The 16,882-nt window shown below is 33.5% G+C and overlaps 2 protein-coding genes across 2 annotated transcripts; one reads left to right on the top strand and one right to left on the bottom strand.

Annotated features, from left to right (window-relative positions):
• Window positions 1-5,575: 5,575 nt before the first annotated feature.
• Window positions 5,576-8,991, top strand: LOC105115689 (mitochondrial inner membrane protease ATP23-like). Its single transcript, XM_011012648.1, has 5 exons — window positions 5,576-5,737; window positions 5,950-6,071; window positions 6,415-6,552; window positions 6,722-6,805; window positions 8,632-8,991. Exons 1-5 carry the CDS (start codon window positions 5,653-5,655, stop codon window positions 8,764-8,766), a joined length of 564 nt encoding a protein of 187 aa, XP_011010950.1. The 5' UTR covers window positions 5,576-5,652; the 3' UTR covers window positions 8,767-8,991.
• A 3,576-nt stretch (window positions 8,992-12,567) lies between these two features.
• Window positions 12,568-16,705, bottom strand: LOC105115690 (alpha/beta hydrolase domain-containing protein 17B). The gene is made up of 5 exons (XM_011012649.1): window positions 16,165-16,705; window positions 15,411-15,447; window positions 15,050-15,286; window positions 14,896-14,943; window positions 12,568-13,252 (listed from the first exon to the last, which is right to left on the bottom strand). Exons 1-5 carry the CDS (start codon window positions 16,464-16,466, stop codon window positions 12,731-12,733), a joined length of 1,146 nt encoding a protein of 381 aa, XP_011010951.1. The 5' UTR covers window positions 16,467-16,705; the 3' UTR covers window positions 12,568-12,730.
• Between the last annotated feature and the right edge of the window lie 177 nt (window positions 16,706-16,882).

Genomic DNA, 16,882 nt, shown 5'->3' on the forward strand with positions numbered 1-16,882 from the left:
TTGTTGTTGTTGTATTATTGTTATTTATAATTTGTACAATTAACCTCCCTGTGGTTCGACCCCGGTCTTGCTGGGTTATTTATTACTTAGACACTCCTGCACTTGGGAGAAAACATCAATCTTTTAGTCGTGTCAGCCTACCGGGTTCAGCCCAGCCACATGGATCGAGCTAGACTTAGCCAAAAAAAAAAGAGTAAGATTATTGGTTTTTTTCGTGTATTTATTTTATGGTTTTTTCATGTGTGTGTGTGTAAGTCTAAAAAAATATTTTATTATATGTTGTATACGACCAACACCCTAACATATTTTTAACATTTCTCCTTTTATATATAAAAAAATATTCAAAGTTTTAACAGAAAACATGTTTTAGCATGGATTTCTTAAACATAAAAATTATTTTCTTGCATTTTAAATTTTACAACATGTTTGTGAAATTCCAAAGGGTATTGGCTAATATTCTAAAAAAAAATACAAAAATCTTATTTTTAGGGAATTCTACTTTATTCACCATTTATATTTGGATAAAAAAATCTCAAAGGAATTAATAGTCAAAATATTATTGGGAATAACTTGTTATTATTCACTGTTAATGTTTGGATTAAAAAATCCAAGTGGTTAATATCCAAAATATTTTTCTAAGAATAATAAGTCATCACACATCTTTGAAAGAAACCTCGATTATAATTGATAGGACATTTTAAGTTTTGACGACACGGTTTACAAACCGTGAAAGTATAAATACTAAGGGAAAAATGAGTTTTTAAAGCACATTGAATATCTTTGGATTTCCTTCTTAACTATTTCTTAAATTATCAATTATAAATTTAGTCTGAATCAAACATAGATTTTAAAAGATTTGCATTGTTTCTCCTTGTTACTTTGTAGGCACATCTAAATGTATGATCCACATTGACTAAAGGGTCTTGCTTTTCAAACTTTGAGTCCAAGTTTGTTCATTATAGCAGACTTATCCTAGAAAAACTAATAGGTTTAGAAAACACCAGTATCATAACAATTATAGGGCAAACGAACACTAAGCAGCTTACCTTAAATAGGGTGTACTATGGGTGCTAAAACCTTCCCTTTATGCAACCAGTCCCTTGCTTAAAATCTCTGAAAGACCAGTTAGGTTTTCTAGTGACCATAATACTAGGTGGCGACTCTTTTTTTTTTTTTTCATAAAACAAAGACCCTGACATGAACCCCTAGTTTTAGGAAGAGTCGCCGCGACGTCAAGCTCTCGAGAGGGTGTGACAAGTAATATTCCATATATGTATATAACTATAACATAAAAATAAGAATATTATCATCAGCATTAAATTAAATAATATAAAAGTGAAATAAACATTATGTATTAACTTGTAATAGTAAATAAATAATTAGCACGATAGATAATTGATATTTTTCTACAGAACTAAAATTCACTTGTATCTTTTCTTCTACTTGATCCATTGTTTCATGTATAAAACTCATTATTGGTTTCTTGTCTGAATCAACTAATCAAATAACTTTAATTAGATGATTTGTTGTCTTAATACATATAGTGACATCATGCCAAAACTTGTTATCTAAAACACAACTTTGAATTCGCTTCCCTTCTTTTATTTTTAAAAACCTATATAACCTCTGCTGGATGGAAGCAAACATTGTCATTAACTGTATCTTACATTCACTTAAACATCCAAGAGTCAAGTATGCAGTAGCAAATCTAGTTGTAACAAGTATAATCAAATCCTTTTTTTTTTTTTGTAAAGTGTCTTAGTATGAAAATAAAAATAGTTCTTAAATATATGTACTAGGTGATTCTCCTCCCATTAGTAATAGTTACTTGATGAACCTCTAGTTTCTTCTCAAAATCTTTCAATATTATGTCTATACAATAGGCAACAGATGGTATCCAAAACAATCATTTTCTCTTTCCCATCAATAATTGCCCCACTACCTTATAATTTTCAGTATTGTCAGTAATTACTTACACCATATTTTCCTCTTCAATCCTCTTCATAGTAGCATTCAACATCTCAAATATCTTATCAACAGTCTTAGATATATTAGAGGTATTTATTAATGATAAAAAAATTATTCTTTTAAGACTATTAACCAAAAAGTTGCAAATAGAACACCTTTTCTTATCAATCCATTCATCATACATTATCAAGCAACTTGTTTTATTTTTTCTTTTCCATTAAATACTTCTCTCTAATATTATGGTACTATAAAGGCTTAAAACCGTGCTCATGCTTTGCAACTAATTCAAATGTCTTAACAAACTCTGAGTTTTTCATATAGTTAAATGGAATTGCACTTGTGTAGAAAAACCTTACAATTTATGACATGCTTCTTCTCTTTGATTCTTTTTTAGTAGCTAATTGAAGGTAGTTTATGTGCTTTTACTCTGACTTACTACTCTCTTTCCTTTGTTCACTGAGTTAATTTCATTCTTTTCATCATTATCTTTATATTTTCTAATATATTGGAAAACCTTTTTTTTCTTCTCAGTTGCTTCTTGTTTTTTCACTAAAATATTCAAAATCATGTATTTTACATCTCTTAGTACTTGCTAACAAGACTTGGCATCTTTTCGAGTGCAAGTCAAATGATGCTTGAAATAATAAATGCCTTTACTTAAATTTTTTTGACAATATTTGCATTGAACTTTTCTTAAATTCTTATCAACATGTATACCATATTGCCATCCTATGTCAAGTTTGTTGCCATTGGTAGTTTTTTTTGATGTCATGTATCTTGCAGTTCAAGAATCAATATATGCACCAATAAGGATGTATAGTGCAAAGAGTAGGACAAAATATAAAAAGAAAAATACATATATATGGTTAAATTCTACAAAATCTTTGCATTATTAATAAATTCTAACAACTAACTAGAGTAAAAAGTATGAAACCAAAACCTAAAACATGTTACCTTTTAGAGTTTTCTATCGAATTATTTGACATTATAATTAACTTGATTTTTAATATTGTAATATTTCATATGCTTATAGATTATTTATACAGTGACTAGTTATGATCTTCTACCTCATACGTTAGAGCAATATAGTATCTACCATTACCTAATAGATTTAGCTCATCTCATTAATACGTTTTGTTTTGGTCCAAACTTTAAACAAGATTCCCTGTGTCAAGAAAAAAGGAATAAAGTCTACCATCAATGGGCATTCTTACTTTAATTTGGTGTTGATCACAAATGTTGTTGGAGCAGGAGATGTTCATTCAATGTCAATACAAGGTTCTAAGATAAGGTGGCAAGCTATGTTTAAGAACCAGGGCTAGAACTGACAAAGCAATTCTCTTACCTCAATTGTTGTGTGATAACATCTAAATATGGTTTGTGCACTTTTAAGTACTAATCACTAAACATTTGCAAGTGGTCAATTTTAGCTTTTGAGGACAAACAATTCTCATTGATTGTTATGTGATAACATCTAAATATGGTTTATGAGAGAGGACAAGGGGTAGGGTAAGAAAGGTATGGCCAATATGTCCGACTGTTGCTAAGGTGGTTTATTAGCACCCGCTGGGCCTTTATATATGCAGCGTAAAATTGAAAGATATAGTTCCTTTACAGTTTACATACATGAAATATTATGCCAAGATTCACAACTAGGTATTGCATAAAGCAGTTGAAAAGTTGAACATTGATGATGGAAACAAAAGCATGTTTGTAATTCTTGATCTTTATAACGCTATAGTTTCTACTATTGATCAATTCAAATAGAATGCAGGTATTTTTATTCATATTTTCTGAACCATAATGTTTTTATATGTATCTTAATTCTCAAGTTAATGTTTGATTATCCTTTTTTCTTTCTACTTGTCACAACAAATACAGAGTATAAGAACCTAGTACAACATTGAAAAGATCAACTTGATTAATCTCATGGATGGGAGGGAAGAAGAAAAGATTAACAAATTAATAGAATATAATGTATTTATTAGAATTTCCGTACCAAGAAGATTTTCTTTTTTTTGCAAGATTAACAACTAGTTCAAGATTATTTAACTGTCAAACTACCAAAAATGATATAAGATTGATGACCCTCTTCTGTATAATAAAACATGACAGAAAAGAAAAGAATCCAACAAACAAACCTGACCACTAACAAGAGGTACAATTGTTGCTTTATTTACAGGAAAAAATGGGTGTTTAAAGAGAGAGAAAGAGTTGTGGAACCAGCTATGTTGTTGGTATTAGCCTGCTAGGATTGAGAATTTAAGATTTGGGCAAAGGACAAAAAGGAAAGGAGAGACTAGGAAGTGAGGATTATAGAGTGTAGAGTGTTGAGACTCGAGGATAGAGAGTCAATGATTTTTTTAACTTTTATCATACTCGTAAACTTGGTATGCTTTTACCAAGTTTGTTGGTTTCAAGTTTTTAATTCGATTTTACACATTATATATATGTTCGCTCATAAAATTGTATGATTTTACAAGTAAAGTTGTGATTTTAACAACATTGCTTTACATTGTAAGCAATATAAAAAAAGGATAAATTATTATAACTTAATTTTGATTTTTTTAAAAAAATATTTTTCATAAATCTAAAAAATAAAAAAATTCAAAAAATATATATTTGATGCATTCATACCATTTTCATGATTTTCAACATCTTTTAAAAAAAATCAAAATTCAAAAATATATTTTTAACAGGTTCATCTATTAATTCATTAATTATAAAAACCTTGATAAGATTTTAAATTATGAATAAACTAAAAAAATAGAATAATTTTACAAAAAACACAAACAACGTAACCATGTCTATTTTTTTTGAAGTATATCTAACCCAATGTTTAATCTATAAATAAATTAATATCTATTTTAGAAGCTCTAGTTGGCAACTCTAAAACAATTAATTTCTTGGTCGGTGATGATTTGTCACCGTGTGACAGTTCCAATCTCTGACCTGCTCTCTTTTTATTTCAATCAATTCACGGTTGTATTTTTCATGTTGAAGAAATAAATAAATAAAATTGTGTAATGCTATATAAGTTCCCGTAATCATTTATCATAATTTATAGTTAGTGATATCTATATTTGCATGCATAATCCTTATTATTATCGTATTAAAATATGGGATAACTTATCTACCTTTTTACTTTAATATATGGTACAATCACATATAGTAGATAACCAATAATAAAAAAATAAAAATAAAAAGGTGTTTTAAAAATACGATTGGTAGATTAACATGTGATCTAGATAATTTATTTATATTATTTAAAAATATAATTATAATTATTTTTTTAAAATATTTTTTATTTTTTATAATTATTTTTGAAATTAACATACTAAAATAATCAAAAAAATATAAAAAAATATTAATTTAAAATGAAGAGAGAAATAAAAAAATTTGAAGTTTTTTTTTAAATAATTTTAAAACGTGAAGCCTAAAAATAAAAAAAAATCATTAATTTTATGTAACCTCATAAAAAACTGAAGTTAACTCACAACTTAATCGGCCTAAAAAAACTAATTCATTCAAGATAACTCTGGTGAAACTTATTTGATCAATAACCCAAGACTGGCCGGGTTGACCCAGGTCGGTTTAAAAACTATGGTGCCAAACGTGCAGTAAAACCCAAACACGGACCGGAAAAACCCCGTCACAGAAATCTCCTAGTCCAACATACGGAAAATGGAGGAGGAACCAGGCACGACACCCTGCTCCGACGGCACGACAGTAGAGGAATGCAAAGATATGATTCGCCGGAGTTTCCGGAGTAAAATTTCAATGCCCTTCCGTTTATCATTCTGATTCATCAATCTCATTAGAGTGGAGTTTTATTTTTTTTCAATTTGTAGCTTAGAATTAATGGTGAAAGCAAATGGTTATCTTTGAATTTATTTGATACTATATTTAAGTTGATTTGAAGATCATTCACAGACTCTTTTTTAAAAAAATTGTTTATTTTTTTGGCTTGTATTATATTAGCTCCAATGGTGAAATTTTTGAGGGAGCATATGGAGAAAGCAGGGTGTGGAGTCGGTGAAAATTTCTTGAAAGCTGTTAATTGCGATAAGAAGATTGCTGGTGGTTATGTTCGTGGCGAAGGGGTAGCATTCCTTGGTTCATTGTTTGTTAATTTTTCGTTTTTTCATGATTTTGTGGATTGTATTTTGGTTTATAATGTGAGTTTACTCCTTATTTTCATTTGGATGTCAATGTAATACAGTAGAATTTACATTACGTTCTTTTTTTCTATAGGCATTTGATTGTATGATGTTTTTCTTTAGATTAATTGAGGTTCCTATTGGTTTCTGAATCATGTATTTCTTGTTGGATTATATGCATTTCTTCAAACAATTGGCCAGCTTATCATGAAGGCCTTTTTTTTGGGTATGTTTTTCTTCTTTGGCATGTTTTAGTGTTTCTTCTTATTTAGGTTCTGTTTTTCAGATAATGGTGTGTAGTAATCACATGAACACTCAAGATGATGTAAACCAAGTTGTTATACATGAGCTGATTCATGCTTATGATGACTGTCGGGCTGCGAACTTGGATTGGGCTGACTGTGCTCATCATGCCTGTAGTGAGGTGTGTATCACTGCAACAACAACCAATTCTTTTTCATGAACTTTGGTGTGTACAGATGCAACTTGGGAGTCTTGTTAAAATGTACTAATATTTTTCAAATAGTAAGTGTTGCAACTACTACTTTTCCCTTCCTTGATACTTATTCTTCCTCTCTTGTTTTTGTGTACAGATTCGTGCTGGCCATTTAAGTGGTGATTGCCATTACAAACGAGAATTGCTGCGTGGTTATATGAAATTAAGAGGCCATGAGCAGGTGAGTTCTAATTCTGCTGAAACCTTACAGATAAACTTTAACATGTCCACTATATTCACACATCTGCTTGTGTATAAGATGAAAAAAGCAATCTTTTCATTGGCTGTAAATTGAGGGTAAATGGTTACGCCACATTTTCAGTAGAGGTTTCTTTTGCCTTTGAAATCACCATATACAGATGGAAGTTGGAGTCTTACTAAAATGCACTCCATTAGAATTCAGTGCTGCAAGACATGAAGTGTTAAGTTTGAAGAGTTTGTGATCCTTGCAATTGAAGTGCCTTTTTTAGTGGGAGACAACTTCAATTATTGAGTTGTCTTCCATATTTGGCAGTATTTTAGGAAAGGAACCTGCTATTTTCAGATTAGTTTTCCACCTAGAAAAAACACAAGGTGAAAATTTTCAATTCCTAAGTTGTTAAATATTACTTCGATTTGATAAAAAATAATATATTATTAGTGAAGAATACGAGAAATTACGACAATGAGAACGAGGTGTTCTTCTAGATTACAGCTCAAGAAATGTAATTTCTATATTATAAAACTAGCCACAAGCCCACCCACCCATGCAGGATAATTCAATTACTTTTAATATGTTGAAAAATTAGCTCCACTATTTATAAAAGATATATGGATGATTATTTAGCCAATTGCTAGCATATATATGAATTCCAAAACATGACTGTTGTTGATTTGTATGTTCCTTTTCATCATTTCTGTTAATTCAAATTATTTGGAAAAATGAAAACCCTTAAAAAATATGTAATTTAACTTGTACTACAGTAGAAATCCACGTAAACTTGACAACTATCAGAAACTAAATTCTCGCTCTTGACTATATAAAAACTTTGTTTTACTGGTCTTGATTACATGGTTCAATGACAATGATTTGTGTCTTTGGTATAAACATATAATGAAAAGTAAGAATAATTCTCTTATTTTCAAAGGATGGTATGTTATGTTAACTTGAAATCACCTTTATCAAGCTATTGTCAATGGGTCAATTACAAAATTAGGGCAATTGATGGTTAAGACTTTTTTGCATTGTGTATAAATAGGAATTGATAGAGAGAAGATTAAGTAGACTGAGACAAGAAAAGGAGGAGAGGAGAGGAGAAGAAAGAGAGGCTGGTGTTTTCCACCAAAGGGTAGGGGAAGATAGGTGGATTTATTAGATTTACAATTTTACCCTTGATTGAAAAACCTGGCCAAATTGATAGACGAGGATAAACTGGGTCCAAAAAAAATTGGCTATACTGATAACGTGCCCAAAGAGCTTACACATTATCAGCTTCCATAAATAGATATGCTGCAGATATGTATCAACTAAAATAATTGAAATGAAATCTGATGTTATTCACTTGGTTGAGCTAGGAATAGGAATGTTTCCAATGAAAAGAACTCTTATCCATGTAGCCAGGACTAATAACAAATGGTTTGAGATTCATAGGAATGCAGTTTAAGTTCCATCCAAGACATAATGGGAAGTGAGAACTCAATAAAAACTGGAGAGTGATTTCTTCCCTGATATGGAAGCTTCATGGCATGGCATCATTCAAATACTTCCATGGACCGCTGGTAGTGTATAATGCCAACAACGGTATCTTTAAAGCAATGACATGTGGTGACTATATAATGTGAAAACGTGGTAACTGAATTGCACCATTGGCAGTTCAAGTGTCTAACAAACAAGAACTTTAGTTACATTCCTCAATTTTATTTTATTTTATTTTCACTTTTACTTTTTATGATGTCTTTCTTATCCATCCTGGTTTGTTATTGTTTGATATATAACAGTATAATTAACTTTTCAATGTATTTATGCAGGACTGTGTGAAAAGAAGAGTTATGAAATCAATGATCGCCAACCCATACTGCTCAAAAGCAGCCGCAAAGGATGCCGTGGAAGCTGTATGGGATGTCTGTTACAATGATACACAGCCCTTTGACAGAGCTCCTTGAAACATGTACTTGCTCCAAATATTCAATTTAAAATGATGTTGGTGATACATTGGCTTGCAAAGCATTAGGAACCTGACTTTTTTGTCAACAAGAATACTCGATTCTTTCAAAGGCTATCACTTGTCCTGTTGGATTATTCCATTTCTGAAAGTTGTAACACAGCCAATTAATATTTTTTGCCGAGTTCAGATTAAAAAAACAGAAATAAAGAAACCTTTCTTGTTAGCATCAGGTATTTTGAAAAGGGATATGGTCAATTTATCAGTTTGTCTTTGTATCATAATATCTCACTCAGATGGCGTTGATCAAATTCCTAGAATGTTTCTCGTTTTTTCCTGTCTTGGCTGGGGTAGCACGACATTATTGATATTTGAGTGCATGCCATGAGGGTGCATGGGTAGTGTGTTAGTCATAAACGACAAAACAATTTTATTCTGTCTGTGCAAATGTTGTTATTATTGCTAAAACAGGTCGCTGCTCATGGCTCTCCAGCAGTATAACCTCAAATCTGCAGTCTAATTCAGTTGCAGTGGATTTGCATTTCTTCTACTATCTGAACATGGTTTCTCCGATGTGGTTGTGGCTACCAGGCAGTCCCAACTCTGAAGAATTTATGCATGCACTAAGACTTCTCAATTCTCATCAGTGCAGTTCATCATGTTGTTCAGTAATTGAACCATAAAAATCAATCGAAGCTCTCATTCAGCTGCTGAGCAATTCACCCTAGTCTTCTCTTCTGTTTTGTAGAATGTTAGCGTGCAAGGTCATGGTTAGAAGTTAAAGATAAGGCACCAATTTCAATCGTTAACAGGCCGATTGAGCCATTGACTGATTCCCGATCATGGAGCACGTGATGGCCAGTCACACCACTTTTTCCTATTTGAAAACCTTGATCCTTTAGAAGCTTAGAAAGAAAGAAAGGGAAGTCACAGCATATGATGCTCACAGTCCCATAATGTTCTTTAAACTTTCAATTCACCAAAGATTCACTTGTGTTGCACTGTTTCCGCTGCTATTGGGTACTCCTCTAGCCTTCATCCTCTTGATGTCTAGACAAAAGGGCAGGAAGCATGCATATTGCGGAGAGCATACGGATGAGAATTGGGAGGAGCAAGGTGAAAAAATTAATTTGAGGATGGATGTGCTTCTAGAGATTCTATCTTACATCTTACTACTATACGATCCAACATATGCTGCTAGAGCTAGACCAATTTCCTCAGGTTAATGAACAAAAATACTTTTCATTTTGTTTTGTTTTTTGCAGTTTTGGTGATCACTCGCCGTATATGTTTGTCTAGCTTGCAACCCTCTCTTTAGCTTTGCAGCTGAAATGGAGTCAGACTACCACCAAATGGGTGGAAGAGGCTCCTCGGTGGTGGTCTGAGGTTTATTCATCGCCACACAAGCGACATAACGTGTACAATAACTTGGAGCTTTGGTGTTATGATTAACTATCTCTGCATGTCGTAAAATTTTGTTGCTATTTTGTAATGAAAAAGTGTGGGGGTGGATGGTTCCCGGGGGTTGAGTAATGAATGAATACTCCAAAAAAAATTGCAATTAGTGCCAATTACAGCTTGTATCCAGCGCCTTTAGCTACAGTTTCCATGTCGATGCTGCAACACCTTAACAATTCCCTACAAAATGGCACTATATTGCCTGCAAAGCTCTCATGAAATCCATGGCAAAGACAACACTAACATGGGATTCATTGGAATTGCAACATGAACCATTGCCCTGAAACCTTCAATGCAATCCCAGCTGTTTTGAGTTGACCAGTTTGCGAAAGCCAATTTAACCAAGTGACCAGAACTCCGAATAAGAAGAAAACTATTCAACATTAATCTCAAATATACGTAAACCCGCACCAAATACTGAATGTTTTGTCTCCGTCTCAGAAACGAAATACAGCATGGTATACAATAGAATCCCAGTAGGCACCGAGTCGTCTCAGCTTAAAAGCACCATTCTGTACACAACAAAAGCAAGCAACTACTTCTGTTCTGCCTTTGGACGTCATCGAGAATCCAAGGATAAAAAACCTTGTGTCCTTCAACTTAAAATACGAGCCATGGTCACAAAACGAGAAAACACACACTTTTTAATGTTGTGGTTTTGCTTGAAGTGATTTGTTGATGTATTTGTTGGTGGATCACAGTCGTTTTTCTTGAATCTTCAAGAGTGTGTTTTTACAGTAAACAAAAAAAACGATTTTGAATTTTTTTTTTATTTCAAAATAATTTTTTTAGATTGTTTTGATATATTGATGTAGAAATATTTTTTTAAAAAAATATATTATTTTAATATATTTTCTAAAAAAAACACCTTGAAAAACAATTATTACAACAATTTCATTATTTTAATATATTTTTTAAAAAAACACCTTAAAAAACAATTATTACATCCAAACAAAACCTTTCTTTTTTCCTTTTCCTTTTCTCTTGGCATGCTTTTAAGTTTCCATGTGGACTTTTTTTTGTTGTAATTAATGCTCTATTTTTCCCGAAGTGAATTGTGGTCTAATAATATAGATGCTGTTTCTGGTGTGGATCGAAGCTGTTTCCTAGCTAATGCAAAGGAGACACTTGGGATGCATTGCCTGGTTAAATTGATGGTGTTTAATTATGTTTGATAATGGATACAACTATCAATTATACTTCACTTCTGGCAATAGAAAAAGGGTGTGGTTGGTTCATAATAGATAACACTGCACACTTCCTGCAACATCTCTTACCCTGCATCACCTCTTCTGGCAACAGTTCTTTAAAAAGCTTTGATGGATTGTACAGCCTGTTGAACACAGCCAGGACTTCAATTTTAATGCGATGCAAAACCCTGGGAGTTTTACAAATTTGCACGGTTATTTTAGCGAGTGTTTGTTTTTGCGTTATATTTGACACTTTGTGGATGATTTTGAGTTGATTTTTTAGATGATTTTCACGTTTTAATATCAAAAGTAATAAAATATATTATTTTAATATATTTTCAATTAAAAAATACTTTTTGAAAACTGAAATTTCATCTGCATTTTGTACTGGCTACCACTGCAAACAGTATGAAGATGCAGTTGGACTGTAATATTTAATATCCATCACCAATCTGGTTCTGGCGTCGTTAAATCTGCTGTAGTCATAATAACAGAGGCTCTCAATGCTTTTACTTGCAACCCTAAGAAAAGGAGGCATGTACAGCTGCCACTTCTGTAGTCTGTCAGAAACTATTCATTCTTCTTGTTGCATGCAAGTGGTACCAGTGTGCTAAATGGATCTTTAACGGAAAATTGCTTCAGGAAACAGGCACTTCTGTCCAGTCACATGGAAGGCTCCATGTCCAATACATGCAGTCCTTTAGAGTTCAGTAACTTCTGGCACGATGGCCCTCCCGGCCGCTGAGATTATCTTCTTTGCAGGGAATTCTATAGAATTCTGCAACTCCGGTGGAAGAAACGGAGATTCATGTCACCCAAGATCTGCGTTCTAATCCTGCTCCCGCCTTACTAGACTGATAGCTTGTTAACGAGCCAACCACATGAAAAATCTCTTTCCAAGTGCAAGTTTTCTACAGATGGGTCTGCTGGCGAAAACTGCTGTTGTACTTGCCCAGAACCAATCCATGATTTGACTCCTGATGCAAAACCATGAATGGCAACATCTGAGTTATCCACTTGATGTAACATTTAGAATTGAGCATAACACCGGACAATCTTCTTTTTTTTTTCTCGTCAGATGGCATAAAAATGGAAAATCATATTTGTATTACGAAATTTGGAAATGAAATATTAAAGACATTGCTATAGCCATGTGTAGTAAATCATTATAACAACAAACCCTTTCTCATTTCATGCCATTGTTATTATAGAGACAATGCAACACAGCCATAAAACCATATAAATTAGCAAAGAAAAACCAAATGAATTGCCCACAACACCAAACCCATGCGTAAATTTTACAGTTGGTTTTGAGAATCAACCAGTCCGTATTCTTTCCAACCTGTCAACACTTTTTCGTGCTCTTTCCAATTGGTGGTCGATGCTTTTCCGGGATTTCTCATGGCAATCAACACTCCTCCGAGACCTTTCCATTTGATCAAATGACATCCTTAACTTTTCTAGCTTATCAGCATTATTTGACAGATTTTTTAGTTTTTCTAGCTTGTCAACATGATTAGATTGAATTTTTGGTTTCTCGAGCCTGTCAGTACTGTGCCTTGGTTTCTCTCTTCGATCTGTGCTTTTCCTTGAAACCTCAAAGACATCAGTACTCTTCCGTGACTGCTCAAACTGATCTGTACTTCTCCTGGAACTGTATCTTTGAGAAGGAGATTTCTCCACAGTTGATATGAACTTCTTCAGATGCCTGATATACTCCGGATAGTGCTCTAAATCACAATGGTTCCCTCCTTTAAGCCAAAGTGGTTCGTACTTTTCTTTACAGAGTTCCCATAATTGCTTCCCATGGGAGCAATCGACAACTTCATCTGAAGTTCCCTACAAATAAAATAAAAGACATCAAAATATTAAGGCAATTACGAATAATAGATCCAAGTCGATTAACTTTTCAAGGGCATCTTGCATTCAATTGGTGGGATTGCATGCATTTAAAAATAAATGAATGAACCCTCATTAAAACCTCCTAGCATCTAGATATTGAGAACTTGAAAGAAGAAAAAAAAAATGAAAGGATCAACACTTATTCAACGACATTATACATTGATTATTCCAAACAGGGAAAAAAAAAAAAAAGAGGGGGCAGGGGACGAAATGAACACTCTCTGAAACACTTCACTTTTTAGTAGACAGAGAGTCATGGAGCATGAAAAGCAGTTTTTTTAGTTTTCTTTTTCTAGTTTTTGTTGAAGGGAAATTTTGACTGTTTTCTCCATTGCACAACGCAATAGTAAATCATCCAATGCACAACGAATATTTCAAATTTAATTATTACACAAGACAAAATTGCTTCAGCTGTATATGTCAGAACCTCAAGGACAAATAAAAGAACTCGGTGATGTCAGAAGTCAGCACACAGCACCATTCCTATGAGCACAAAACAAAAGGCTCAGGAACCCTGATTAGGCCATCCATGGGGTCCATGTACCTTACCTCTTCCAACTACAGGGCTGCTCTAACCTCCATCATGTTTAAAAAAAATGCTTTACCTTTACTTTTTTACTGGGAAACCTACTCCCACAGTTGTCAAATGAAATTTCAATCCCTGTGAAGGTTAGATACATGATTAAAGAAAAATATAAAAGAAATTATCCCATTGTTCTTCTTCCTTCCATTTATCGAAAATAAAATAAAATTGGGGGGCCTTTATTGTAATAGTTCAGCTAAGATTTTTCAAAGACTATGATTAATTACTTTGTCTGGGTCTCCAATCTTTACAATTCGTAAGTTAACAAGTCACATACATGACAGCTATGTTCTTGTTTGAATTTGAGACACCTGCGTGGACCATAAGACCAGTACAGAGCCATATGTGTCAGATTTACTTGAAAAGACTTGTACTGCCAAATAAGAATAAATCACAAACCCCTATCGTCAATCATCCATGAAATACCAGAAGATAATCCCTGTCACTTCTGCAGGGACTATCACAATACGCCTCTCTAGAAAAATCTAAAAAAGGAGGAAAAAACCAAGTGAACTAAAGGCAGTCTACAAGAAGTAGAGTGTTGAGATATCTCATGGAGAACAATTAAGTCTGTAATACTTGGTTAGAGGAACACAAAGAAACATGCATAGATACATAGATTAACACATAAAAAAGTTCCTGCAATGAAACATGAAGAAGCTTGAGAGTTGACAAACAGACCTAGATGCATTACGAGTGCCAACAACTTATGTGTACTCTAGGTTAAATGAAAATTCCTCGTTACTTGAACAACTAAAAATTTGGAGATCTTCTAACTATACAGAGAGCATTTTAAATTCTTCAAAAGAAGGAAAAACTGTAAATGAGATGACAAAAGCACATAAAGGAGGAAGCACATCGAACAATTCCAACACCAATCATAAAGTGCACGAACATCTATACAAATTTTGCTATGCTTTTCCCAAAATATGCAATTATAAAAGAACAAAAGAAAGCTTTATATACACTTCAACATGTATTGCAATAGTATACTTACATGCATGATGAGAACTGGACAATTTACTAGTGGGATTTTGTCAATATTCTGCAAAAAAGAAAAGAACAAAGAACAAACTCATTATGTTAAAGAGATTATAAAATCACCACTTCAGTGATTGGCTAGGACAAGAGTATTGATAAACGCATGTTACCTTATAAATGTCAAACCAGTATGTACGCTTAACAGGATACATGACTCTTAACCCTGAGAGTATGGGACTATGCAGAACAACAGCCCGTAACTGAGGAAGTCGAGCAGCAAGATCTAACGTGGGGCCACTTCCAACAGATTGCCCATAAAGGATTATGTCTTCCTGCTTGGTACCATAGCTTTCTTCTAGACACTTGTATGCAGCTTCAATATCAGCATATGTATTCTGCTCACTCGGCTGCAACACAGGAAATGGTCTTCAGATGGCCATTTCAGTTCCTTCCACAAGCACCAATAAACTCATAAAAGAAGTTTTTTTTTTTTTTCAATTAATTATTAAGAAGTTAAACTGTTCATCAAACCTTTCCCGACGATTGCCCATACCCAGAATAGTCATACCTGAGAGAGTTAAAGATGGAATGAGAACAATGAACAAGATTCCAATGAGAGATGCAAAATCACAAATCATATCTCGGAGTTGTATCTCAACAACACAGATTAATAACATGTCTTGAGACAGAATAAAAAATAAGTCCAATTCATCTAAGCAATGACAGCAAATAGTATTTGGGAAAGGGCATGTCTGCTAGCTTGAGATGCAAGCACAATCTGCTAATCGACCAGGAAAAACCAAGCCAAAGCCAATGAACTGTAGCTCAACTGGCAATGGTGTCCTCCCCTCCCCCCAAGAGGTCTCGAGTCCAAACCTCTCCTTGGTAACCAAAAAACCAGGATCAATCCTTATATATAATAGACAAAGCCTAACATGATCCTTGGTTCTTTGCAGTGGATTTATTTGAGCAACAGTCATAGAGATAGAGGTATTTCAATTCAGTAGGATTCCCTTGATCAAGCTATGGAGGCAATCCGCATGCTTTAAATCTAAGATTTGGGAGCAAAGACGGAAAGAATCCCATCTTGATAGCACCAATACTTAAAAAAATGGCAAGAATCTAAATTGATGATCATAGAAAGATTACAAAATTCTCTTGTGAACAACAACAAGTAACAAGAATCAGAGCAGATGGAAAAAAGAAGAAGTTAAAAGAACATTAACCAAGCTAAAAAAACAAGAAGGTGAAGACGGGAAAATCGAGATATTATAAGTAGTAGTACCCCATGAGATTGACCCTCAAGAGGATGCTCAACTCAATGAAAAGCTCATACATCTGACCCAGATCGGCAGCATTTCCATGAGAATAAAGCAAGGTGGAAGTAGCCAAAGGATGCCTTATATACATTGCCACAATATCTGTACCTTTCCTTGTTGGCAATTTCAAGATTTCAACATTTTCACGATGAGGAAATGGGCTCAGTAGCAATAGACCTGTTAATTCATCAGTTACTAGCTTGTATGATGGTGGGTTTGGCGGAAAAAAAGCAAACTTTGCTGCCATTGATGATGTTACCCCTCCCATCTCTCCCTATGATTCCTCTTGTTGTTCTTGATCGCTTGTTTCTTCCTCCCACTATCACTACGTATGTTTTAGACCAGAAACATTATATTCCAAAGTTCCCTGCTTTATTTCCAAGAACTTGGAGGTAAATTGCAATGCAAGGGGGGGAGGGGAAGTGGCCTTGTTGGGTAGGATTTATTTAGCCTACTTTTTTACTTGGGGATTGAATTGAGGGCTTAAATTATTTGGTGTTGTAGGGTCAAATAGAGTGGACAAGAAATTTTGATGGCAAGTGGAAATGCCTTACAACAACCCATGTGGATAAAGTTGATTGTGATTTTTGGGTTTGAAGAATAATAATAATAATATACATACATATATATATAAATATATATATAAATATATATATATATCCAACATTTTAGTTTTGATTTTTA

This window comes from Populus euphratica, unplaced genomic scaffold (genome assembly GCF_000495115.2).
Source record: "Populus euphratica unplaced genomic scaffold, PopEup_1.0 scaffold743.1, whole genome shotgun sequence".
Classification (NCBI taxonomy): domain Eukaryota; kingdom Viridiplantae; phylum Streptophyta; class Magnoliopsida; order Malpighiales; family Salicaceae; genus Populus; species Populus euphratica.

Excerpts from the sequence above, each read along its gene's own strand:
- LOC105115689 (XM_011012648.1), top strand. The coding sequence starts at position 5,653 with ATGGAGGAGGAACCAGGCACGACACCCTGCTCCGACGGCACGACAGTA. Across the intron at positions 6,072-6,414 it reads GTTATGTTCGTGGCGAAGGG|ATAATGGTGTGTAGTAATCA; the intron begins GTAGCATTCCTT and ends TCTGTTTTTCAG. Across the intron at positions 6,806-8,631 it reads AATTAAGAGGCCATGAGCAG|GACTGTGTGAAAAGAAGAGT; the intron begins GTGAGTTCTAAT and ends GTATTTATGCAG.
- LOC105115690 (XM_011012649.1), bottom strand. The coding sequence starts at position 16,466 with ATGGGAGGGGTAACATCATCAATGGCAGCAAAGTTTGCTTTTTTTCCG. Across the intron at positions 15,287-15,410 it reads ATGGGCAATCGTCGGGAAAG|CCGAGTGAGCAGAATACATA; the intron begins GTTTGATGAACA and ends CCTGTGTTGCAG. Across the intron at positions 14,944-15,049 it reads ACTGGTTTGACATTTATAAG|AATATTGACAAAATCCCACT; the intron begins GTAACATGCGTT and ends TCTTTTTTGCAG.